The 26864-nt window shown below is 42.5% G+C and overlaps 1 protein-coding gene across 1 annotated transcript in view; it reads left to right on the plus strand.

Moving 5' to 3' along the window:
- Nucleotides 1-26864, plus strand: part of ADGRG4 (adhesion G protein-coupled receptor G4) — a gene marked incomplete at both ends in the record, with an annotated part of 89717 nt that overhangs the window by 59975 nt on the left and 2878 nt on the right. Inside the window, 9 exons of the mRNA XM_084259028.1 lie at nucleotides 4125-4259; nucleotides 8947-9066; nucleotides 10206-10251; nucleotides 11918-12021; nucleotides 14606-14727; nucleotides 17672-17940; nucleotides 19444-19522; nucleotides 21755-22032; nucleotides 26439-26540. Of these exons, the coding sequence (XP_084115154.1) occupies nucleotides 4125-4259; nucleotides 8947-9066; nucleotides 10206-10251; nucleotides 11918-12021; nucleotides 14606-14727; nucleotides 17672-17940; nucleotides 19444-19522; nucleotides 21755-22032; nucleotides 26439-26540 (1255 nt within the window). The remainder of the gene's footprint in view (nucleotides 1-4124; nucleotides 4260-8946; nucleotides 9067-10205; nucleotides 10252-11917; nucleotides 12022-14605; nucleotides 14728-17671; nucleotides 17941-19443; nucleotides 19523-21754; nucleotides 22033-26438; nucleotides 26541-26864) is intronic.

Raw genomic sequence — 26864 nt, forward strand, 5'->3', positions numbered from 1 at the left:
TTCTTCATGAAGTGCTTGATAATGCTCACTAGGAAACTCTGGGTCTGGAATTCTTTGTGGGAAGCATTTTGACAACAAATCCAATTTAGTTAATGGATATAGAGCCATTCAGATGTTCTGATTCATCTTGCGTCTGTTTTGGTTGGTTATATTTTTCTAAGAATTTATTCCATCTAACTTGTCAAGTAGGTTAGCAATAGTTGTTCATAATATTTATTTTTAATGTATGTAGGATTTATAGGTGTGGTCAGCAAACTTTTTCTCTATAAGTCGGATACTAAATATTTTAGGCTTTGTAAGTCGCAGGTGGTCTCTGTTGCATGCTCTTATTTTCTGTTATTTTTTTCCCTCCTTTGTCTTTCTTTTTGCCTTCCTTCCCTCTTTTTTCTTCCTTGCTTGCTTTCTTTTTCGTCACATCCTTTTTTTAATTTTTTTAAAGATTTATTTATTATTTTATGCAAGCACTGGGTACAGTCAGAAGTGCGGGAGGGTGAGAGAATTCACCAGAGTCGGAGCGGGGAGCAGAGCAGGCAGACTGACGAAATACACTGCTGAGGGGAGCAGTGGCAGGAGAGGTCTTTTGTGCCATATGGGGCCCTCACCGGCAGCTGGGGATCGAACTGGCACTGCAGAGGCTGCAGGCAGCTTTGCAGCCCAGTGCTCAACGGCTGCACCACCAGGGAGGCCCTCGTCACACCCTTTTTAAATGGAGATGCAAAAAAGTCTTTGCTAGCTCAAGGCATAGGACTTTGGTAGGACTTGGCCTACTAACCAGTTTGCCAGTCTATGATCTGTAGTGATAATCTTTCTTTCATTCTTGATACTGGTCATTCCTTTTTTTTCCTGATCAATGTAGTTAGGGGTTTTTAAAATTTGTTGATCCTTTCCAACAACCAACATTGGCTTTGTTACTTTATTGTTTGGTTTTATGTCTTTGTTGATTATCTGCGCTTATCTTTATTTCCTTCTTCGGGTTTACTTTGTTTTTCTTTAGCTAGCTTCTTCTTTTTTCTTTTTTTTAAAGTTCTTTTTTTTTTCAAAGATTTATTTATTTTTATACAAGAGCTGGGGTACAGGCCAGAGGTGTGGGAGGGTGAGAAGATTCACCAGAGACAGAGTGGGGAGCAGAACAGGCAGACGACAGAAATACACTGGTGAGGGGAGCAGTGGGCGAGACAGGAGAGGTCTGCCGCGCCATGTGGGATTCTCGCCGGCCTGGCTGGGATCGAACCCGCACTGCCTAGGCTGTGGACAGCTTCACACACAGCGCTCAACCCACTGCACCACTGGGGAGGCCCTAGCTAGCTTCTTGAGGTGGATGCATAGGTCATTGATTTTAGACCATTCTTCTTTTCTGATATAATCATAAAAAAATATAAATCTCCCTGTAAGCATTGCCTTAGTTGCAGTCCACAAACTTCAATGTGTTGTATTTTCATGATTAGTCACTTCAAAATGTTTTCTACTTTCCTTTCTGACCTGGCAGTATTTTCTTTATATCCCAAATATTTTTTTGGGCAGGTGGGGTGGAATTTAAGATATTTTATTTTTATTGATTTCTTGTTTATTTCATTTTGGCCACAGAAAATACTCAGTATAATTTCAGTCCATTTAAATTTATTCAGACTTGTTTTATCATCCAGTGTATGATCTATTTTGATATTTTATTTTTATTTCTTTTTAAATAAATTGGCATCCTTAGGCAACTTATTCAGTTCTCTTTTTTTTAATTAATTAATTTATTTATACACGCACTGGGTACAGTCAGAAGCGCGGGAGGGTGAGAGATTGCACCAGAGCCAGAGTGGGGAACAGAACAAGGAAGTACACTGCTGAGGGGAGCAGCGGGCGGCAGGAGAGGTCTGCGCGCCATGTGAGACCCTTGCCCTGTGGCCGGGGATTGTACCGGTGCTGCAGAGGCTGCGGGCAGCTTTGCAACCCAGCCCTCAACCACTGCGCCACCAGGGAGGCCCTCTATTTTGATATTTTATATACTTGAGAAACTTGGTATCTCATGTGCTCTTGAAAAAATGTGCATTGTACCATTGTTGAATATGTTGAACTACAAATGTTAATTAAGTCTCAAGGTGGTTGATAAGGGTCTCAGATTTTAGTTTACAGGATTGTTAAAGTCTCTAACTTTGTGAAATTATCTATTTCTCTATAGTCCTGTTAAATTTTGCCTTTTTTTATTTTGGGAGCTCTATTATTAAGTAAATACACATTTATGTTGCTATGTCCTTTTAATACTAACTCTTATCTTAACCTACTTATCATTTTGAAAAAGCCCTCTTTGTTTCTGGTATTTGTTTCTCTTTGTCTTGCAGTATGTTTATCCAATTTTGATATGTCATTCTGGTCCTCTTATGTTTAGGGTTTTATATATATATATATATATATATATATATATATATATATATATCAGTACTTTCTAATTATCTGTGTCTTCTTACTCAAAGTGCACTTCTTTTAGATAGCTTATAGTTTGTATTTCACCTTTTATCCATCCTCTAAATGTTATGATCATTGTTTTTTAAAGTTCTATGAAATTGAGATAGAAATAGTCCTTTATGTTTCCCTAGATATTTATCATTTTCAATGCTCTTCATTCCATCCTGAAGGTCAGCTTCCATCTGATAACATTTCCTTTCAACTTCAAGAGCTTCATTTAGCAATTTTTATAGTATAAGTTCTGGTGGTGATACAATTTCTTTTCACATATCTGAAAATGTCTTTATTTTGCCTTTATTATTGGAGGATATTTTTGTTTATTATAGAATTGGAGGATATTTTTGTTTATTATAGAATTGACAGTGTTTTCCCCAACATTTAAAATATGGTATTCTAGTCTTTTCTGACTTCTGTGTTTTCAGAGGAGAAATCAATAATCATTATTATTTGAATTTTTGTTTCTGCTTGTGATGTGTAGTACATAATTTTCCTCTGTTGGCTTTAAGTGTTTTCTTTGTGTGTGGTTTTCTTTGCAGTTTTCTTTTCTTTTTTTTTTTTTAAAGATTTATTTATTCATACAAGAACTGGGGTACAGGCCAGAGGTGTGGGGGGTGAGAGGACTCACCAGAGGTAGAGTGGGGAACAGAACAGGCAGACTGACTGAAATACACTGCTGAGGGGAGCAGCAGGCAAGTCAGGAGAGGTCTGCTGCACCATGTGGGCAGCTCCCTGTCCAGCCGGGGGGTCGAACTCTTGCTACAGTGGCTGCTGCTAGCGTCATAGGATATGTTGTGTCTTAACCCCTTGCGCCACCAGGGAGGCCCGGTTTTCTTTGCAGTTTGACTTTTTTCTTTTTCTTTCTTTTTTTTCCCCCCCAGTTTGACTGTTATTATGTGCCTAGGCATGTTTTTCTTTGTATTTATCCTCCTTGAGCTTTCTTGAGCATCTTGCATCAATGAATTTATGTTTTTTTTGCCAAATTTGGGAAGATTTCTACCATTATTTCTTCACATATTGCTTCTTCTCTATTCTCTCCTCTTCTTTTGGGACTCTAATGATATGTATGTAAGATTTTTGGTACTGCTTCATAGGATCCTGAAACTGCCCATGTTTTTAATCATTTTGCTATCTATTCTTCTGACAGCATAATTTTTTAAAGATTTATTTTTATTTATTTATGCATAGAAGAACTGGGGTGTAAGCCAGAAGTGCAGGGGTGGAGAGGATTCACCAGTGACAGAGTGGGGAGCAGAACAGGCAGATCTACTGAAGACTGGCCTTTATTTCTGAGCATCATGACAAATCACCTAACCTGTCATTCCCCTTTCCACCTTTCTGAACATCCAGGTGGAAGCAAACCAAAGGGAGAGGAAGTCAAGGACTGGTTTAGAAAGGAAAAGCTGGTGTGTATGTGTGTGTGTGTGTGTCTATTGCATCAGGTTCAGGTGTGATTTTTACTCTGTGCAGGTGTGTGTATGTCTGTTGCATCAGGGTCAGTGTGATTTTTTACTCTGTGTCTGTGTGTATAAAGGTGCAGCATGTGGAGCTGGTCTTCCATCTTTAGCCTCCATGTGACACTCCTGGGCTGAGACTGGGACTTGGGTGGGAGATGGGACAGACTTCAGCGTGACAGGTGGCGATCCCAGTTTTCATTTCCTGTTTTTTCTTGGCAGATTTACCTAGGCGATGTCCCTCTGGAGAGGGTTTTGGCATCCATATACTTGCCTAAATCACTGAAAAAGAGAATTCCTCTTAGCAACTTACGGACCATCTTATTTAATTTCTTTGGTCAAACTTCACTCTTTAAGGTAAGTTCTTGCTTCTGGTAACTGTCGTGGACTGAAATATGGTGACTCATTGTAATTGTGATCTCTTGCCATTTTCATGATGTTCTATTTATTTTAGAATATGCTTTCTGGTTTCTTCCACAAGTCTCTCAGCACAACCCCTGGCCCTCAACATGAATCAACGTTTACTTTAATTATGCTCCACCGTTTTTAATTTTCACAGCTTCTCAGCTTTGGAAGGGACATTAAGGATTGTCTGGTGACCAACAGAGGTCTCAAGATGTTTTAAAATCATAAAAGAACAGTGAGTTCTGATGAAATGCCATTCAGCACGTCAGCTTTTTTTTTTCCTGAATCTCTCCAGGCTCCTCAAAGCCTATGTGCCCACTCTCAGGGGCCAATTTATTTGCAGCTGAGTGATATTCAGTAGGACACTGACCTACAAGCATTTGCTGCTCCTTCCCACCGCCTCCACAGAAACTTCCCTGATGTGCCCAGTCCTCACCCACTGTTGCGACAGGGAGGCAGTGTGATGTGAGTGAGGAGACAGCGTTTAAAGCTTGCTTTGCCATTGTGTGAGCTTGGGAAAGTCCCTCACACTCCATGCACCTTGGTTTCCTCCTGTATGAAATAGGGCTGGTGAAGGGTGAAAGGAGTTAACATGTAGAAAGTGATTAGAATACTACCTTGCACATAAGTACCATGTGACTATGCATTGCTATTATTCTCCCACCCGGAGGCTTTGCCTAACAAAGGTTCAGTCGTTCTGGGCCTCCCCGGTGGTGCAGCGGTTGAGCGCTGGGCTGCGAAGCTGCCCACAGCCTCTGCAGCGCCAGTTCAATCCCCGGCCGCCGGCAAGGGTCCCACATGGAGCGCAGACCTCTCCTGCCGCACCTGCTGTTCCCCTCAGCAGTGTACTTCGCCAGTCTGCCTGTTTTGCTCCCTGCTCTGGCTCTGGTGAATTCTCTCACCCTCCCGCGCTTCTGACTGTACCCAGTGCTTATATAAATAAATAGATAAATCTTTAAAAAACAAAACAAAAAAACAAAACAAAGGCTTAGTCCTTCAACCCTGTCCCACTGAGCTGTTGGCAAGACAGTGATCAGAGTTTGCATAAAGTTGTAGATGGTGATTGTTAGTGATTGTTAATATTTGTATTTACCTTATTTGTTTCTCATGAGAAACCAAGACTCAAAGAGTTTGATATTGGAGTGTTTGTGTTCCCCCTAAAATTCATGCGGTGAAATTTTCACTCCCAAGGTGATGATTTTTGGAGGTGGGGTCTTAGGGAGGTAATTAGGTCATGGAGGTAGAACTCTCATGAGTGGGATCAGTGCCTTATAAATGAGACCCCAGAGAACTTACTTTCTTTCCACCACATGAGGACACAGCAAGAAGGCACCACCTATGGACCAGAAAGCAGGCCTTCACCAGAACATGACCATATGGGTACCCTGACCTTAGACTTCTAGCCTCCAGGACTGTGAGAAGTAAATTTCTGTTGTTTATGAGCTATCCAGTCTATGGTATTTTGTTACAACAGCCTGAAAACCCTAAGACAAAGAGGTTAAGTGACTTTGCCCATGATCAAAGAGTTAGGAATTAGAATAGCTTGGGTCAAACCCAGGCTCTTTGACTCTAAAGTTTCAGTGTTTGAGAGATCAGCACATTAACTTGTCTGAATGTGTTTGTATGTTCTAAAGAGACTGTCCAAAGGAATGAACTTCTAATGGTCAAATATTCGGAGTTATTTTGGGGGAGGTGATACTGGGCCAACTTAAATATATGACATATCCTCCCAGCATACCAAACTCAAATATAACACATTATCTCTAGCTGTGTCTATAGCACATTCTATTCTCTAGCTACTGCCTCATCCATGTATCGCTCTCTCTCTCTCTCTCTCTCTCTCTCTCTCTCTCTCTCTCTAAATTCTATTTGTTACTATGGATTTAACTCCCATCCCACCCAGGAAGCCTGCCTGGAGTCTGTAGTCCTTGTCCTCTTCCCCATCCCCTGCTTGTATTCTTTTCTTACACCTTTGCCTAGTTTGTAGACTGCTCTCCCCAAATGGGTTGTGGCATATGTCTCAGCTCAGTCATGTTTTACTTTCACCACACCCAGCACAGGGCTGGGTACCCATCAAGTTTTCAGTAGGTGTGTACTTAATAGACTCCTTTTTATGGAGAAAATTAGGTTGGGAACAATAATTTTAATAAAAATTAACAATGTGATTCATAGTAGCAGAGCGTTTTGGTAGGCTTATTTCTCTGCATCATCTGAGATGTCATTACTTTGGTCTCAATCTCTCACCTTTCTTCTGAGACCTGCATTTGTCTCATAAAATAAAAGATAAACTTGTTTTGCATAGATTTCACACATAATAAGTAATTTTTATTCACTAACATCTTCCACTGAAAGGGATTAAAGATCTTGCCAAAATTAGACTACAGACGTCATAGCGCCAGATGAAGAACTAGACTGCCATCAAGTTCAGAGACAGAAAGGTCCTCGTAACTTGTATTGTCCCATCACCTCATTTTACCAGTAAGGAAATTGAGACCCACAGAAAGGAAGGAACATACTGGAGGCGATACAGTTTATCCATTTATTCATGCAGCTATTTATTCATTCAGCAAATACTGATTGAACTCCTACTGTGTGTCCTTGGCCGGGGTGCCGGGTGTTGGGCATCTGAGAGTGAGCAGGAGGGAACTTGCAATCTGATGGGAGAGAACAGAGACCTCAAATTTCTAACTTTGGAGGGGGATGACTTGAGGTTGGGGCCTGTGCCACTGGTTGTTGGGGAGTGAGGGCTTTAATGAGATGTCACCCTTCAACAACCTCCCCTGCCACCAGTCCCGAGTCTCACAGCCTGGCTTTCACATGACACCCTTGACCATCTTTTGATCAAAATTTTAGCTATCATTACAACATATTCCTTCAAAATCCTTGACAGGACGCATCTCTTTGAAAACACTTACCTCCTTCTCCACCCCTCCGCTAGAGACACTTCTCAGGGAGAAGGACAAACACTTGGCAGGGACCATGTGGCACAGGGAACTCTGAGAGCGTCCTCGTCTGGGAGATCAGGAAAACACAGCATGACAGAGGTGTCTGCCGACACCCCAGACAGTAAGAGCTAGAAGAAGGAAAAGAGTGAGAAGAGAAGAGTTTTCCAGGCAGGCAGGGCAGCTTCTGTAAAGGTTTAGAGGTGAAATAGATACAATTCAAACCTAGAGAGCAAAGGGTAGAGGAGTGAGAAATGATTTAGTTCCTGTCCCTGCACGGCCACCATTTTGTGGGAAAGAAAAATAAAGCCAGAAAACAGGTTAATCAAGTCCTGGGTCACGGTGTTTCTCCTCCTTTGGCGTTTCCATTCCAGAAAATCGTCTTTTAGACTCAGTTCTGAGGGTTGTTAGATATCTGATCCACCTTCCATCATGTCCAGTAACCCAGAAAGCAGAGGGAAGGGACTTTCAGGGAACAAAAAGGCTCGGATTTGCGCTTGGTCTTTTGACTGTCAGCCTGGGCCGTTTCCATCATGTCTTGCTATAGTTGGTCAGGAACAGGCCGTGAGTAGCTTGGTGAAGCCCCAGGTTACATTCACAATCACCCACTTCTCAGCAGCTACACACTGAGGTGGGGTAGGGAGTGGAAGCTGTGCACTGTTCTTTCAAAAATAAGGTGGTGTGGCATGTTCTGGAAGTGACGGGCAGGTTCCACTAGGACATCATCTGGGCTCACTGTGACCTCTGGTGTTTCTTGGCAAGTCCTCAGAGTATTTGCTTTGTCTCCTTCCTGTCTTATACCTGCCTCATCTCTTGTCTCTTCCTGGGCACCCAAAGAGGCAGTCTCCTGGTTGGCATGCCTCCTGGAACCTTGACCTGTGGCATTTTGACCATGTTAATCAGGAAACTCTTGATGGCTGTTTTTTAGTTTGTTTCCTTCAAACCAACATTTCTTAAGTATCCCTGCTCTATCATTTACTAGTTGGGTGAACTTTGTCCAAATTTTTGAGCTTCTCCAAGCTTTAGTTTATCTGGAAAAGACCTATATTATTTCAGTGAGGACTGAAGATAGTGTATGTGGAAAGCACTTAACAAAGCAACTGGGTACAAGATAAAATTCCTCATGCGTGCTAGGACATGGGGGTGACATCAGGGTATGCAATGTCTGGGCTTTGATCTCAGAGTTCATGGTCTCTGAAGGAGACAGCTATCCTCAGAGACTTGTTCTAAGCTGGTTGTTGATCACCTTGCTTCCATCTCCAGTGAGGAAGGCACAGGAAGTGGCTTATAACTAACCCATGACCAATTCATGTTCCTTGTAAGGAGGGCCTTGAGGGTCAGACCTGGGATAGGCTTGAGTTGTCTGGGTCCAGAGGGTAATCAAAGTAGGAATTAGCTTCACTTTGTTCCTAGTGTGGCGCTGAGTAGTAGGTACAAAATCAATGCTTGTTGGATAGGTATTTGGATATATATGAATAAATGGATTGTTCTGGCTTGGTGTATTTGAGACCTATTTTGAAGACTGGAGATGAGCTAAATGGCTTCTCAAAAGTCCGTCTCAGTTTGTGATTTTGTGTTCCATATTTCTGGAACTAATGCTGTACAGCAGTACTTCAGAATTCTAGCTTCATTATGAACATGTAAGAAATTAGAAATTTTGGATGTGAATTCCTCTTCCTTGTGTATTTCATCTACAGGTCAACAATGCCATGAAAGCATTAACCACCTATGTTGTGAGTGCCAGCATTTCCAATATGTCCATTCAAAACTTGGCCGACCCGGTGGTGGTCACTCTGCAGCACATTGGAGGGAACCGGGTAACATATCCATTGTCATCTCAGAATAAAAAGGCCTCAGAACAATCCTCCATGATTTTCTTGTTAAAAATAATTGGCTAGTTTACAGATATAATTCTAAAACCTAATGAAGATTGTCCTCTTCCAGGTAGCAGAGATGTGTTTTAATTGGGGCCTTCCAGAAATAATGCTTTATCCTAAAGTGATAACTAATGGTGAGCTTCTAGCTCTGTGACAAATTGGCAGGGAAGGAGTGCGCGCAGGCAGGTAGATCTTGAGGTGGTCCTATCACATTAAATGGTATTTAATTCCATTAATTTTGTAGTGAGACTAACAACTTTCAAAATAATTGAACATTTTTGTTATTTGAATTTCCAGGAAGAGCATTAAAATGTGTATTATCACCAAAGGATTAAAACTATAGTCATATGGTATAACATAAGGTCTATGTTACTAAATGATCAAATTTAGCCGTGGTATAAGAGTGAACTACTATTCCACTTTTTGATGTGATGTATGACCAGTGTGAAGACTTAATACCTTCTTTTTTGATTTCCAATTTAAAAGACCATATGGTACAGCATATTTTTCACAGGTCTTAATTCTAGAAGGGAAGAAGGGAAAGTGGGAGAGGGAATTAAAAGAAAACACAGACACTAAATGAAGCATGTTAGATGGTTAAGATTTCTCAGCTTGGACTTGGACCACAGCTCTCCAAGCATAACTCAGTAAGCAATTTCTTGTTGCCTCCAGTTCCCTGGAGATTGTAGGAGCTGGGGAAGCCTCCAGAATGTTCAGTAGGCCAAATGAGGGGGAGTTCAACCTAGTATCCTTAGGATTGGTCTCGGCTGTGAGCCCCAAATTCCAAAGTTCCACCACGAGCACATCATACCTGTACTGACCATCCACAGCCCCCTCCCAGGCCTCACACCAGGAGTGCATGGCAAATTCCTATGTCCCCAAATATTTTCACCAGGTCACCATGTGGTAACATTTGTTTTCTCACTTGTAAACCCAGAGTTAGTTTTACAACATCTCACAAATGGTTCAAGTGTGTATATCCACTGTTTGAAAATACATCAAAAATAAGAACACTGTGTTAGTTATTGTGTGGTAACTCACAAGGAAGGGCGTTTACCTCAGATTTTTCTGTTTTCTAGAGTTATGGTCAAGTTCACTGTGCCTTTTGGGATTTTGGGAATAACAGTAAGTATTTTTCTTTGCTTTTCACTCTCAATGAAACTTTGCCCCTCGTTATTTTCCTGCTTTCCAGTTGGATGAGAGGGAGTGGTACTGATGCCTCAGTCTTATTACCCCTACAGAGGACTCTGACCAAGATATAAAATATGAGTTTTATTTCTAATTAGGATATATGAATTTAAAGAACCCTTCTTTTGGGTAAGGGACTTATTTGGGAAGGCAGAAAAATCCCACAACTCTGGGGTGAGCAAAGGAAGTGAGAAGACCTACTTCAGAGTCGTCACCAGCTGTTTGGGGCAAGTTGAGGGATGAGCTCTTGGCTCTTTATCTGTGCTTTTGCACAGAGGTTTGGAATGCTACTCTCTTCTTCCATTTTCTCATCTCTTCTAGACTGTATGACTGTGGGTAGTCCATTTACCCTCTTGGGACCCCTATCTTTTTATCTTTTCACTGAGGAGGTAAGAGTTTCCTGTTAGTCTTGAAGGTTCTTTGCCTGCTGGTTGAGGAAGGGTCTTTGGGGCAGTAAGAGAAGAACTTGGGGATGGGGATTGCTGAGATCCTCCCAACCTTGCCCTCTCCTTTGGAACCTCCAGGGACACCACCAGACCTCAGAGAATTCTCACACAGAACGCCAGGGGCGGCCCTGTGACCAGTCCCTCTCCCCATGCACTTGCTGCCTGGAAACTTTGCCTTTTTCACTATCCTTGGAATTATGGGAATGAAAGGGAAATTCTCTTCCCATTCAGCTCCCTGTGGTGTAGGAATACTGCTCCTTTCTAAGAGCGGAAATGGCCTTGCCCATGTCCTCCAGGTCTCCTGGGATGAGATCCCTGTCACTGGCAGAGTTAAGTTGATCTTTGTTCATTCATGCCAGTTGCCGGGCTTCTGCCTGGTCACCCTTTGCCCTCACCCTTCTGCCCATAGATCCAGAACTTCTGGAATCTATGGAGTTGTCCTGGATGGACATATTTTGACCATGCTTGGCTGCCTGCCCAAGGATAACTCCTCTGATAGAGTGCCACCCTGGAGCTTCTCCTCCAACTCTGGTTCATTACCCGAGATTTACAGGTCATGGAGATCTGAGAGTTGGTTCTATAACCCCGATATTCTCAGGAGTGAGAAACTAGGTAGGTAATAAATAAATAGACTAGAGGTTTTAATTGGCTCTAAGAAGCTTAAACCATGAGCTGTGTATTGAGTACAAAGCACCTGAGACCATTTGAGTTCTGGATTGAACTAGTTGTTTCAGATGTTTGTTCCAGTCGTACCAAGTGGACCTGAGAGTCAGCCTTATATTCCGTAGCTTCATGTCCTGCATAAAGTTCTAGATCCACCTGTTTCCTATTTGTTGGCGACTTCTACAACAAGCCTTGCTCTGCCACTCCAGCTTGGGACGGGATCGTTGCTCGCGATTTGCGTCTATCCTGAAGTGGGAAAGGCTGAGATAAGAACGGGAAAAGTGAAAGCCAAAAAGTTAGGGCATTTACCAAGTCCCCAAAAAGTCAATTTAGCCTATTAGGCTTAATTTAATTTCAGTGTTCAATTATACCTATCTTAGTGTCTTAACAAACAATACTAATTATAACACACGTTCAGAAGGTGCATATAATGAAAAGTTAAACATTTCTGAGAAAAACAAAATTGGTTTGAAATTCCCTTCTGTCTCCTGCAGATGGGCGAGGTGGATGGAATTCATCAGGCTGTAAAGTAAAGGAAACAAACGTAAATCACACAGTCTGTCAGTGTGACCACCTCACCCACTTTGGAGTCTTAATGGTGAGTTGTGTCTTAATCATTCCTTGATATAATCTTGACAACTTTTATTAGATTAAAGACCAAGGATATATATGTAGACTAAATTGTGGGAAAGTGGTTTGTGAGTGGAAAAAAAAAAAACGCTCTCTTTTGTTCACCCAAAGTAGAGTAGATTGAACCAAATATTTACTTTTCTTAGAAAATGAATGCCTGCCTAAAACACCAACATTACAAAAAGAGTCCCATAATTCCTCTCCCAAGAGATCACCACCTTTTACACCTATATGCATTCTTTAAGATTCTTTTCCTGTATTTATATTAATAGATGCTTTTGTTTAGAAAATAATTTACAGTGGTTTTACTGCTTGCTTTTCTTTTCACCTAACAATATATATTGTATGCCTTTCAGGCAAACGCGTCTCCATCTGATTCAATTTTTTAAAACTACCTTCATAGTATTCCACTGTGTGGATTTAACACAATGAATTTTACCAATCCCATACTTCAGTTGTTACTGTTTTTCCTCCATTATGAACAAATACTGTAATATACATTCTTATCATTTCTTTTCTAACACTGGTATATTTCTGTAGGATCTATTAATGGAAGTAGAATTCCTGGGTTACAGGGTATGATCATTAAATTTTTTACATTTAATGGTGTATTTTTTTAAGATTTATTTATCTATGCATACAAGAGCTGGGGTACAGGCTAGAGATGAGGGGGGTGAGAGGATCCACCAGAGACAGAGCGGGGAACAGAACAGGCAGATTGACCAAAATACACTGCTGAGGGGAGCAGCGGGTGAGACAGGAGAGGTCTGCCACGCCATGTGGGTTTCTCCCTGGCCGGCCGGGGATCGAACTCGTGCTGCAGAGGCTGCGGATTGCTTCATAGTGTGGTACTTAACCCCTTGCGCCACAGGGAGGCCCTAATGGTGTATTTTTTAAAAGGATATTTGAAGTACTTAACCTAATAATAGTTATCTGATCAATTTACATCTCCAGGTTTAGCGCCTCAGAGTCACCATTAACTTCTGTAGCTCCTGCAGTCCCTGTGATCCTCCCCAACGTCAGGACTTGCTGTGTTTTCCTTCAAAATGGCTCTGAAATGTGTCCATCTTCTCTACCCACCCCTTTGTACTTCCTTTCTTTTTTTTTAAAGATTTATTTTTATTTATTTATGCATACAAGAACTGTGGTGTAGGCCAGAGGTGCAGGGGCTGAGAGGATTCACCAGAGACAGAGTGGGGAGCAGAGCAGGCGGATCTACTGAAAAACACTGCTGAGGGGAGTGGCAGGTGAGACAGGAGAGGTCTGCTGTGCCATGTGGGTAGCTCCCTGGCTGGGGATTAAACTCATGCCACATGGCTGGTGATAGCTTGATAGCACTGAGACTTAACCCCCACGCCACCAGGGCGGCCTCATCCGTGAGTACTTTCTTAGTTTTCTTGAGTCACTTCATTGTGTAGGAACATACTGTATACTGTCATCTGAGTATGTCGTGTATGAGCTGTTTCTCCTACTAGTGGTAAACTCCTCATGGGCTGAGTGTCTGTATTTCTTATCTTCTCTTCTTTTTAACACATCTACCCAGCAAATAAGAATTGCTCAATTGATACTTATGGAATTATAAGAATTTTGTTTATCCCTTCCAAGAGAACATTGCCCTAGGCACCTTAAGGCTCCTGTCCCAGCTCTGTCACTACCTATCTGGGGTCTTGGTCAGGTTGTTCCACTTATTTGAACCTTGGGTTTTTCTTCTGAAATATGAAAGAGTGGAGTAAACCGGGATTTCCCAATCTTGGCACTCTTGATATTCTGGGTCAAAGAAGTGTTTGTTGTGGGGAGTTTTTCTGTGCACTGTAGGATGTTTAGTAGCATCCCTAGCCTCTGCCCACAAGATGCCAGGAGTGTCCTTCCACATTGTGACAACCAGAATGTTTCCAGATATTGCCAAATGTCCCTGGGTGAGGGGCAAAATCCCTCTTTGTTGAGGAATACCAGAGTAGATCAGCACTTCTTAACCTTTTATGAGTCATGAATCTCCATAATCGTCTGATAAAAGCTATGGACTTTCTTTCTAGAATAATGCACACATATATTCAAATAATTTTTCCTGCCATTTCAGGTCTTTTATGGTCCTCGGCAAGAAATTGCTGGACTGTGTGACTGCTAAGTCTATTTTGTGTCTTAATTTTATGAAAGAATTTTAAGGGCTAAGGAAAAGGAACATTTTTTTAAATGTTCTTGTAGTATTTTGGGACGCTCAGTTCAGAGAATGATTCACTTTGCATCCCAAATTCACTTCTATTAGTTTGGTTATATTTTAAGTATGGAACATGTTAATGACAATAAAACCAAGGACAAAATGTTCTTCCAGTGCTGTTGATGGCTCTTCATGCCTGTACATAGTAAGTTGCACTAGGCATACTCAACAAAAAACATCCAGTCTTATCATATATCCAAGCATGTACTCTGGTTTTATAAGGACTATAGCAGATAAACCATACATCCTGGGAAACTCGTATTAATGAGCCCTGGAAGAGTTTTGCCATAAACTTGCTCTGGCAAACATATAGACCTCAACACATTATGTTCCCTAGGATTTATCCAGGTCTGGAATGGATGCAGTGAACGAACGGATACTTACACTTATAACATACACTGGATGTGGCATCTCCTCCATTTTCCTGGGAGTTGTGATGGTGACATACATAGCTTTTCAGTAAGTTGATAGTCTTGCTCTGAGTAAGCTGAATTTGGTTTGATGGATACTGTTGTCATTGTAACCTTGTTAATTCCATGTTAATTCCATAAAAGGTTCCTATTCATCACAATAGGAAGAGGTCATATCCATTAGATTATGAAGTGGACAGGTTAAAAAAAAACAACAACCGAGGCGCCTTTAAAAAAAATTGTAATTGGATTTTTTAAAAAGCAACAGGGTTGGGATAGGAAGAGATTTCTCTAACAGGATACAAAAACACTAATCATAAAAGAAAAAGTGGATAAATTGAACTTCATTAAAATTAAGAACTTCTTTCATCAAAGGACACTGTGAAGTAGTGAAAAGGCAAACCACAGACCGGCTGAAGAGATTTGTAATGTATATATTTGACAAAGTCCTTCAATGCAGACACATTAACAATTCCTAGAAATAAAAAGCAAAACACAAACAATACAATTTAAAAATGGGCAAAAAACTTGAATAGGTACCTCACAATGGAGTATCAAGGCCTAGTCCTAACTCTCATTCAAATGTCTAGTATGCATATGACATTGTTGTCAAGATAATTTCTTATCAGAGAAATGCTAATTAAAACCACAGTGATACTTCTGTTCACCCACTAGGATGGCTAAAATTAAAAATGCTGATAATAACAAGTGTCAACAAGGATGTGGAACAAATAGAACAAAATGGCATAGACACTGGAAAATTCTTTGGTAATAACTACTAAAGATAAATATACTTCTAGCTGTAGACCCAGAAATTTCTCTTTGAGAGAGAAATGCATGTGTCCATTGAAAGAGATGTACAAGAATATCCACAGCAACTTCATTCATGATGGTGAAAAATTGGAAGCAACCTGAATGTATAGTGACCATTGTCTGGTTGAATAAATTGTGATACAGTCATAAAATGGAATGCTTCAGAGTCATAAAAAAAGAATAAACTATTTCTCTACAATAGTATATCTAAATCTCATAGACATAAAATTGAGGAAAGGAAGCCAGAGAAAGAACAGAACGTATGTATGTTTCAATTTATCTGAAGTTCCAAGTACTAGCAATGCTAAATCTATGGGAATAGAATACTGGTTACCTCTAGTGGGAGATATTGAATGAGAGTAGCCATGAAGGAGGCTTCTGAGATGCTGAAAATTTCCTACCCCTTGATCTGTGTGGAGGTTCCTCAGATCTATTCATATGTAAATGTTCATTGAGTTGCATTCTTAAGATTTGTGCTTTTTATTACTTACCTCAATTTTTAAAAAAACATGAAAATCACAAAATCCAAATAATACATATTAAGTAGAAGTGAAAATGCTATATGAAAACATCTATACTTTTTTTTTTTATAAATTTTATTGTTATATTCCCCATACAATTGCAGCCCCCCCATTCTGACCCCAATCCCTCCCCTCCCACCCCCGCCCCCCTAAAAGTGTCTCTGGTTCATAGTTTTTTGTTGATTTTGATTTTCACTTTCTTATAGTTATTCATTTTCCTGGTCCCTTATTTAAGTTTTCTAGATTCCTGCTATGAGTGAGACCATCCGGTATTTTTCTTTTTCTTTTTGGCTTATTTCGCTGAGCATGATCCCTTCCAGCGCCATCCATGTTGCTGCAAATTGCATGTGTTTATCTTTTTTGAATGCTGAGTAATATTCCATGGTATATATGGACCACATCTTCTTGATCCAGTCATCTATTTTTGGGCATTTGGGTTGTTTCCAAAGCTTAGCTATTGTAAACAGTGCTGCTATAAACATAGGGGTGCAGGTGTTCTTTGGAATTGATGTTTCTGTGTCCTTTGGGTAAATACCTAGGAGTGGAATTGCTGGATCATATGGAAGCTCTATGTTTAGTAGGTCCAGAAATCTCCATACAGCTTTCCACAGTGGTTGGACCAGTTTGCACTCCCACCAACAGTGCAGAAGAGTTCCTTTTTCTCCACACCCTCGCCAACATTTGTTGTTGCTAGCTTTTTTAATATGTGCCATTCTCACTGGTGTAAGATGGTATCTCATGGTAGTTTTGATTTGCATTTCCCTGATGACAAGTGATGAAAACATCTATACTTTTTTAATTTGGAAAATGCCAGGTCAGTTTCCACAAGGTGAAATTGTGATCACTTAGTGAAGCATAGGGCCATGCTTCTGTGATACCAAACATTTGGATCTTTGGGGCTCTCCGTGTAACTTGCTGAAATGTTTCCACATCAGGATGCTAGTTGGTCTTTGTAAATCCAGCCTTGAGTCTACAGAAAGAGTGATGATAGAATCAGTTTCTACAAAACTTTCCTTCTCTCCAAAAGAGAAAAGGAAAAAAGAAGACTGCCTAGCTGAGGGAGGCCACTGTGATTCCTGTTAGGGAAGGTCACTCTACTTAGGATACTTTGATTCTATCTGGAAAGAGAATGAGAGAACTCTATAATGCAGTACCTGTCAGGTAATATGAGTTTTTATTTAATAGACAGTTCTTTTATTCTTTTACTTTTTGTGCAGCTAAGATATGGCGGTGCTTGACTGAAACCCTAACTATCATAAATGGAATTTTAAAAAAGTAAGAGGGATGGGATAGAAAATGTTTCTCTAACAGGAAATAACACACTAACCATAAAAGAAAAAGTAGATCAACTCGATTTCATTTATGTTTTCTTTTCTTTAAAGATTTATTTATGCATACAAGAGCTGGGGTACAGGTCAGAGGTGTGGGGGTGAGAGGATTCACTAGAGACAGAGTTGGAAGCAGAACAGGCAGATCTACTGAAATACACTGCTGAGGGGAGCAGCAGGGGAGACAGGAGAGGTCTGCTGCACCATGTGGGTGACCTCCCTGGCCGGCTGGGGATCGAGCTCGTGCTGCAGAGGCTGCAGATAGCTTCATAGTGCTGTGCTTAACCACTTGTGCCACCAGGGAGGCCCCCTATTGTGTGTTTTCTTATAGCAAACTTCGAAGAGATCATCCTTCCAAAATCCTGATCAACCTATGCACCGCACTACTGATGCTCAACCTGGTATTTCTGGTCAATTCTTGGTCATCATCACTCCAGAAGGCAGGACTTTGCATCACCGCTGCTGTGGTGCTTCACTACTCGCTGCTGGTTTCTATCACTTGGATGGGCCTGGAGGCAGTCCACATGTATTTTGCTCTAATCAAAGTCTTCAACATATACATCCCACATTATATGCTGAAATTTTGTCTAGTTGGCTGGGGTGAGTATAGCTGCCATTGTCTTTGGGCTGTCTGTGCTCAACCTGTGTGTCTTAATTCTAGCCCCACTGGGCAAATCATTGGCGACCCAATTCCTTCATGATTAAGGCAAGGAATTAAGGATTCCTGGTGTTGGGTGTGCATCTCTTTTTCTGCATGGATAACTCTGTAAATTCAATTTCTAGCCATTTTGGTAGGGAATTGGTCCACAAATATTTACTGAACACCCATTTGAGTAGTGTGCCTGCTGTGTCTGCTGTAGTGAATGATTCCGATGCAGCAATTGCAACTTACACTTGCTGATGTAACAGCCAACACTCAGGCAGCTCCTCCATGGAGCAGAAGCTGTTCATGGTGCTGCATGGTGTTCACTTGGCCTTCATAGTATCTAGGTTCCATCATTATTGCATTTAATAGATGAGGAACTGAGGCACAGACTGTGGTGGTGGGCTATGGGTGCCTTGACGGCAGGTGTGGTGTGGTAACACACCTGGAGGGTGTGACACTGTGCCTCTGAGTCAAATACAGTGTTGTAAAGCAATGTGAATAAATAGGCTATATTTTAAAAAAAAATCACAAAAGCATGGATCTTTTTTGCTTTAATTATTGAGTTGCAAACAGTCTCCAAAATGTGAGTGCTCCCTTCAGCTCCCCGTTCCGGCCTCCAGCAGGTATTCTGCTGAGCATCTACCTTGCAGGGGGCAACACGCTGGGTGTGTGAGACACAGGTTGATAGGAATCGTCCTTTTCATCACAGAATAGGACAACAGAGGGCTTTTCCAGATGCTTGGCACTCGGGGATTTGAGACATCTTTGAAACAGTGTGATGCTCCTCGTTTAGGAAAAATGCATTGTTAGAAACAAAGACGTCAGTTAAGTTTTGCAAATGTACATGGGATTGGATTTTGAAACCCTGTGTCTAAACTCACGTCACGTTTGACCACTTTGACTGAACTGATTGCTTTATTATTGTCTGACTGAATTGACTGGTTGTTAACTGGTCGATCTAGTCAAAATGTCAAACTAGTAACGAGGGTGGAAACAGCTCCTCTGTCAGAAAAGCACTGAAGGCTGCAGCTGATTGCCCGTGCCCTTCCTCCAAGGTGACCTGTGCAGGAAGAGCCTTGCAGTGGAAGGAGCTGCTTGGATGGGGAGGTAAAAATTGGCGTTCCATCATCTGAGAAGAAATGCTTGATGTGAATGTGCTTTCCTGTGAACTAGATTCTTCCATTGCCAAGTTGAATTTTTGGCACTTGAGCTATTTTTAATAACCAGTGGGCGTTGTATTGGAGCCACCGGCATGCTGTTTAGTTTAGCAGATTGGAGAACTCTTAGAAATGTTTAACTTGGAAGAATTTGAAAACATTTTGCAAACAATGGTATTTTGATGCCCGCACAGCTGTGGCTCGTTTAAACAGTGTCTCAATGTCTCAGCGCCCACAGTCAATGATCAACTCCCTCCCGGTTCCCTAATGGGAGGCCTCCGGCTTGCTTCTCCACTTTAGGAATTCCGGCGATCATCGTGACAATCATACTCATTGTGAACAAAGATGTGTATGGAACTCTGGGCTCCACGACGCTATTGTAAGTACTGGCATCGCTGCTTCATCAGGCGGTCATGCTCTTACCTGCTTGGGGCTTGGCCTTGACGCTGGCTTTGGGGAGGGCTCAGTCTCAATCTCTCTGGCCTAAACATAGTCATGACTACACTCTGTAGAATGGTTAGGTGCTGGACTCTGCAAGACCTTGGGGAAGTGACCTTACCTCTTACTGCCACATCCTCTTCTGGAAAATGGGGATAATAATGTCTGCTCTTAGTGTCATGTGCAAATTAAAATGATGCCTTGGATGTAAAGTGCTCAGCTGGTGGCCTGTTCCACGGTAAGACCTGTGTAACTGATAGCTCTTCTGACAAACAAGTTCGCAGAACTGGGAAGGAGTTGGAGCAGCCACTAAGAGGACATACTGAGTATTTTGGGAAAGATGTTGTAACTTTCACCAACAAGATATTCCCTGAAGAAGACTCCAACTTTGTTGTCCTGTTGTTTTTTTTTTTCTTCTTTTGATTTATAAGTTCATCTCTTTGGTTCTCTCATCCATGGCCACGAGAGAGTAGCCATTCACTTCGTTCTACCCTTCCAGAGCCTTCTTTCACAAGTCTGTAGGTAGTTACTGTATTGTGCTTTAGGCTACACAATCTCATTTGAGACTTCTGATTGTTTTTTACTTAACCATCTCCATTCTGCTTATTTTCATTATAGATTTCCTCTCCCACTGAATGGGAATCAAACACGGGAGATCTTGCCCCTGAGACTCCTCTGTCTTTCAGATTGAGATGACACTTTCCAGAAGGTCAAAATTATATTGCCCTTTCTATCAGATGCCTTCTAATTAAAATTCCTTCTTAGCCTTTCTTTCTCTCCCTTTTCTCTTCCCTTCCTTCTCATCTCCTCTTCAAGGATCCCCACTGTCTAACTAATGGTGGTGATGCTTCTTCAAAGATCAAAAGCAAAAGCAAAATCAGGACAGACTCAAGTCCACCTGAAAAGAGTCCTTTCATATGTGAATTGGCTAGTAAGAGAGGCTGACAGCTCTAAGAGGTTTTAAAAAATGCATTATATTTTGAAGAGGTAATACATACACATGGCACAGAATTCAAAAGTACAAAAGGGTAAAGGATGGAAAGTAAGCTCCACTCTCAACCCCCAACTACCCGGTTTCTCTTCCTTCCTGCAACTATTGTTACTGAAAATCAAATTTGTACAGAGATTCTCTTGCACCCTGTTACCCAAAAGGTAGCCAGACACTATTTGGTACTTAACAGTATGTCTTGGAGATGATTCTGTCTCCAAATATATACTACTGCCTCTTTGTAAGAATTTTCTATAACCTCCTTCAAGGCCACGGAGGATATTCAGGGACCCTTAATATTCAATTCTATTATGGAAATGAAGTGCTTCCTCCCCTAATCCCTTGCAACACCCACCAGCTCACACATGCATGAAAAGTAGCACCCTAACATGAACAATACAACCAGGAGAGATTTTCCTATTTCTAGAAAAGAGGTCTTGGCTAAGTTCACGTACAGTTAAATTGGGGAAGTTTGTCTGTGTCCAAAAATCAGAGGAAATGCCTCCAGTAATTGCAAATGTTATTAAGTAAAGTATCTATTCATATGAATCACCATTATTTCTTCTTTAATGGAAACCACTAATGAATCCAGTGGCCAACTTTGCCTTTTGTAGTCCAAACCTGCACCTGCAGTGGGAGGTTTCAAAGACACATCACATGTAAGGCAGTACGAGTAGAGCTCCCTTCCCATTGCATTTTCACGACCACGGGTCATCTTCCCCTCGTTTGAGACAGCCTTCAGAACAGTCCACCGTTGCTGTTTGCTTTTACTGTGATGCTCATCATGCAAAGCAGAATTTCTCCTCCAAATAAAGTTCAGAAATAAAGTGGGAAATTTGGGGAAACCACTTTGGGGGGAAATACATCATTTGGCTTTCTGTAGTTGAGGAACAAAATCATCTCCTAGGGAATTAGACTGAGAGGTTTCTGCATATGTACGCAGAAATAGCTGTGAGGATTTCTGACTTGGTGCTGGACAGACCCCTGGAGTGGGGCTCAGGGGATTGGGGTTCTAGTCCCAATTCTGCCCCCAGTGGATGTGAATGAAATCTGTCTTGTCAGTTTGTCTCTCTAGGCCTGGGAGTCCACGGGTGAAGTGAAACTGACCAGGGGAAGTCCAGAGCCTCACTGCAGAATATAGGTTTGTGTTTCTGCACCTCACAATGGTCTTCTCTTCTCTTACAGTTGTTGGATTAAGGACGACTCTGCCTTTTACATCTCAGTTGTCGCTTATTTTTGCCTCATCTTTCTCATGAATCTCTCCACGTTCTGTACTGTTCTTGCTCAGCTGAATTCTATGAAATCGCAAAACCAGAAGACTCGGCAAAAGATAATCCACGATCTCAGAGGCACCATGAGCCTCACATTCTTACTTGGCCTCACCTGGGGCTTTGCCTTTTTTGCCTGGGGACCTGCGAGGATCCTGTTCTCGTATCTTTTTGCCATTTCTAACACATTACAAGGTAACTGCTGTCTGTTATTCTTTCTGCTGCCAGCTAGACCTCCTTCAAAGCATTTGTTACTTTGGAAAATAATCTCACTCTCAAGGCCACAAAGGAGGGAAAGATACTCCAAGAGATCTTGCTGTCAATGAGTTGACAGGCAGTCGGAACAATAGCTAGATGTTAGGCTTCATGACATGAATACACAGTCCTCTCTCTCACTCAGGATGTAGGGAGAAGGCCAGATAGCTAACTCAATGCCAGCTAGTTGGCAAGGTCCTCATCAAACACTGACTGGCATTACTTCCTACAGTCTTCATTGCACCAACATTGCTCATAAGTGTAGAGATTCACACTTATGTTGACATTTTGAAGGCACAATTCAGTTGAACATAGCAATTATTAGACAGTAGAAACATGAAATATTTGACTCCATAGACTGGCTACATCAGATACTCTAATCTAATGATATTCTAGTATCTATTCTAATAGTGGGAAGAAGCCAGGCTAGAAAATTGCAGTCATAAAAGAATAAAGGTGAAGAGCAGAATCATGGGTTCAAGGTTGTAGTCTTGGTTTTGCTACAAATTGACCTTGAAAAAGGTCAGGACAACTGGTTGAGTTGATAACCCTAAACCAATGACTCTAAAACTCTTTAATCTCATTTCTATATTCTGGTGAAAGGAGCACATGATCAACAAAGTTATTAAATGGTAGGCCAAAGAGGACATTTGAAATAAGAGCTTAGGATTTGGTCAATATGCCTCTGAGTAATTGTAGAGGTTCATTTTAACCTGATTTTACCTATTAAAAAATCTTGGAAGAGAGAGGCATGAAGAATGCTCTTATTCTCAAGTTTGGCCCAGTTCACATGGGCCACATAAGCGGGTCGTTCATCAACTCGAATAGTCTGTTGAATTTGGGTCTCCCTTACTGCTCTTAATTATTCATTCAATAAACCTTTATACCAAACAGTCCTTTGGGATGCTCCAGTGGAGGGGGGGAGTTATTTATGGTCAAAGAAATTTGTCAAATGTGGCAATTTTTTTTTTAATATCATTTTTCCGGTACTTTTTTTTTTTTTAAGATTTATTTATTTATTTATTTATACAAGCACTGGGTACAGTCAGAAGCGCAGGAGGGTGAGAGAATTCACCAGAGCCAGAGCAGGGAGTAGAACAGGCAGAAGAACCGAAGTACACTGCCGAGGGAAGCAGCAGGCGGCAGGAGAGGTCTGCGCGCCATGTGGGACCCTCCTCCAGTGGCCGGGGAGCAGCCGGGGATCGAACCGGCGCTGCAGAGGCTGTGGGCAGCTTCGCAACCCAGCGCTCAACCGCTGCGCCACCGGGGAGGCCCCAAATGTGGCAAATTTTATCTCTCCCTCCCTCCCCCTTTCTTGAAATGGTACAATGTATGTTAGCGTGGTCAACATTCTGAGCAATTCTTCTGGGGGGGGAGTTAAAAATTTGTTTTAACCCAGATTTTTCAAGACCTCAGAACCCTTTGGCATTGTGGCTGTCATTGTGGACAATACGGATCGATACGCATGAAGCCACTACCTGCCAGCACTTGCAAGGCACTGCAGGATGAAGGGGGAGCAATCTAACACACCACATGGTTTTGGCCCTCATGTCTTATGATCTAAGAAACCATCTCATTTGGGAGTCATGAAATATAGCAACTGGAACCTTCTGTCCCACCAGATTTTGCCCCCCTTCTACAGTCATGTTCTGATTGGAATGTCAGAAGACACAAAATTTGTTCTTCCTCCACATGCCATTTGTATTCCTCTAGTAGCAGAGAGAATATTCTAGGAGCACTGCACACCCCTCGCTTTTGGTTTCTTTAAAAGCTGACTGAGGCCCTGATGACAGTTCTTCACGCCTTGACAGCACTCTCTGGCCATTAGCACCTTGCCTGATGAAGCAGCCTTAGTGTAGCACATTCCTAGAAGTGATTAGGAACCAGGCCCCTGTGCAAATTTCTTCCTCAGCAATAATTCTGAGCTTCTCTTTGGCTCACAAATTCTGAGGAGGAATGGGCTCACACCATGGAAAGAGGGGTGAAATTGAAAGCTGACAAAAGAACAAGAAAGCAGAGCAGTTTAGAGCTTAAAAGGGACAGGTAAGGACAGTTTTCAAAAGAGCAAGTGTTCCATCCCCATGGTGGAGAGGGGAAGTGGTATCTATGCAAGAAGCTTATGTGGGTAGGAGAAATCCAGTTGGGGACTCTCCTGAGGATGGAAACCAAAGCCCCAGAGATCCAGCATCAACAGTGCCAAAGCTGTCTCTGTCAGACATGCTTGATGCCAATCAAGTACCAAACAGTCTCATTTCCTAGACTTGACTACAAGATAGGAGATGCCATCTTGTAGAGGGTGATTCCGGAGCCCTGGGTTTCAAACTCACGTTATACACACACACTCACACATGACTCACATACGGCAAGGATGAAATACAACAAGAGAATAAACAAGCCATTTAAAAGACAGATGGCGAGCTGGCAATTCTGACTGAAGGGGGTTGCCCTGTGGCCAGGTGTGAAAAAATTATGCTCACGATGAGCCATTTCGGCAGGAGGGAGGCACAAATAAACATGCATGTGACAAAAACCCTGACATCGTTCCTCATGCCCATGTTCCAGTGAGTAAGCGGATCAAGCTGTTATTGGAAAGACGGAGGCAGGTGGCAGAGAGGGAGCGCTGGCAGCAGCTCATTGGAATTCACAGACTAACCTTTAAGCCTGGGAACCACCTCAAGTCCCTAAGGACAGCAGAGCGGCACGAGGGGCTCGCTGCTGTCCCTGTTGCTCCTGGTTGGTGCTGCCGCTGGAGGACAGTGCCTGCTCTGAGGCGGGCTTCGCTCTCCTCAGGGCCTGAACCACCTTGCAGGTGGCTGCTACTCAGGAAAAAAAAAAAATGAAGGCTGCTTGGATTCATCAGCATAGTTGTTTGGTTACGAAATGGAGAGAAAACCCTGGAGAGAAAACCCTGAGTTAGTGGGATTTGTCGCTACGTTTAGCCTCCAGATTGCTGCCTCCCACCTGGAATCGGAGATCCTCACAGGGCTAGGGCAGGGAACAAAGATCTTCCCGTTCTGGCTTCCCATCCAGTGACAGCAAGTCTAGTGCTTCTGCTTGAAACTTCCCAGAGACAGAGCTCACCGTTCCATAAAGCAGAGCCTGCTTCTCTCTCCACTAAGATCTATTTGACAGCTAACGTCGATTTGAGGTGGACAACATGATAGGACACGTTGATATAGTACAGTGCGATTGCCATGGCACCTGTGTACCTTACTTGGGGGGCACCCTCCCCTGAGTGGGGGCTAATGCAGTGTGTAAGCCTCTGGGCTCTGCAGTCAATCTACCCAAGTTCAGTTCTGACGCTGCCAGCTCAATGTTAGCCCTGTGACTGGGGTCAAGTTTACTAGGCTTCTTGGATGCTGACGTCTCTCATGTATAAAATGGAGACTGACGGTGCAATGCTTGTCACAGGGTCAGTGCGTGGTAAACACTGGCCAGGATGTGTTATCACAGAGCCGTTCCGCAACCTCCTCCCGTCACTCCCGGTTTTTAGTTGACAACCACACAGATCAAGACTGCTTTGTGCTTGTCACGAAAGTCCTTTCAGATCTGTGACTATAGTTCTCATCTCTCTCTCCCCCCTGAAGTCCCCACTCCAAGTTTTCTCTTATCCAAATACGGCATCCCAGTTATTTCACTCTCTCCTCAGCCCACCCCCGTTCATGTTCGCTTTTTTCAATAACTCTGAGTATGGTGCCTGCAGGGAGAGGACCAAGCCAGGACAGGATGGTGGGAGAGTCGCCTGTCTCTGTCAGGGCTCTTTGCTTCCATGAGAGCCCCAGCTGAAAGGCGCTCCGCGGGCATGTCCTACTCGCTTGTGCTCAACTTCAGTGAGTTAAGACCACTCTGATCCAGCACCATGTGGGCCTCTCCACAGGATGCTCAGGGCGTCCTCCAGACATGACAATTGGCTCTTTGGACAGAGAGAGAGAGAAAGAGAGAGAGATTAATTCTATTTTCTAACCTTATCTTGCGAGCAGCATGGTCACTTACCACTGCCTCTGTCATATTCTATTGCTTCAATGTGGGAGGAAATTACACAAGGACATGAAGGCCAGGATGAGGGGCTCATTGAGAGCATCTGAGAGACCAGCTACAATCGCAAACTGGTCTCTCCTGGTCTGGGATGGACAGCAGCCCAGGGGGAAGCTGTGATTCACACAGACCTTCCTTGTCACCATCTCCGCCTTTGGAAGGGAGACTAGAAAGGTGAGCTCAGAAAGCCAGCAACGGCCCTGGTGTTCCTTAGACGGGAGTATGAATGGTGACGAGACTCGGCCTGCATCTGGGCCCTGCTGAGGGCTGCTGAAAGAAGCGGAGAACACTGACCTTCTTCTCTGGTTTAGGATTCTTCATCTTTGTGTTTCACTGCGTGATGAAGGAGAGCGTGCGGGAGCAGTGGCAGATACACCTATATTGCGGGTGGTTGCGACTAGATAACTCTGCTGGTAAGACACTAGTTTGCATACGATTTTGAATTTTACAGGCTTTATGAAACTGATCAGATTAGCTTGTCTCCTGACTTGAGTTGGAAAAGCATCAGCATCAAAATGGAGGCTGTTTCCACATCATGAAGATGATTTGTGCTGGTGTGTGCAGATGAATGAAGTCAAGTGAAGAATGTGACTTGGGCCATATTTTAACTTGCTGAACCTTCTCTCTTAGTCCAGATTCCTTGGATTGTTTATCCTCCCTGTCACCTCCTCTCAATTCAATTTAAAGAACATTGATTGAGTGCCTCCTATGTTCCAGGCACAAAGGTTTTCTGCTCC

Source organism: Talpa europaea, assembly GCF_964194135.1.
Source record: "Talpa europaea genome assembly, chromosome: X".
In the NCBI taxonomy this organism is placed as follows: Eukaryota; Metazoa; Chordata; class Mammalia; order Eulipotyphla; family Talpidae; genus Talpa; species Talpa europaea.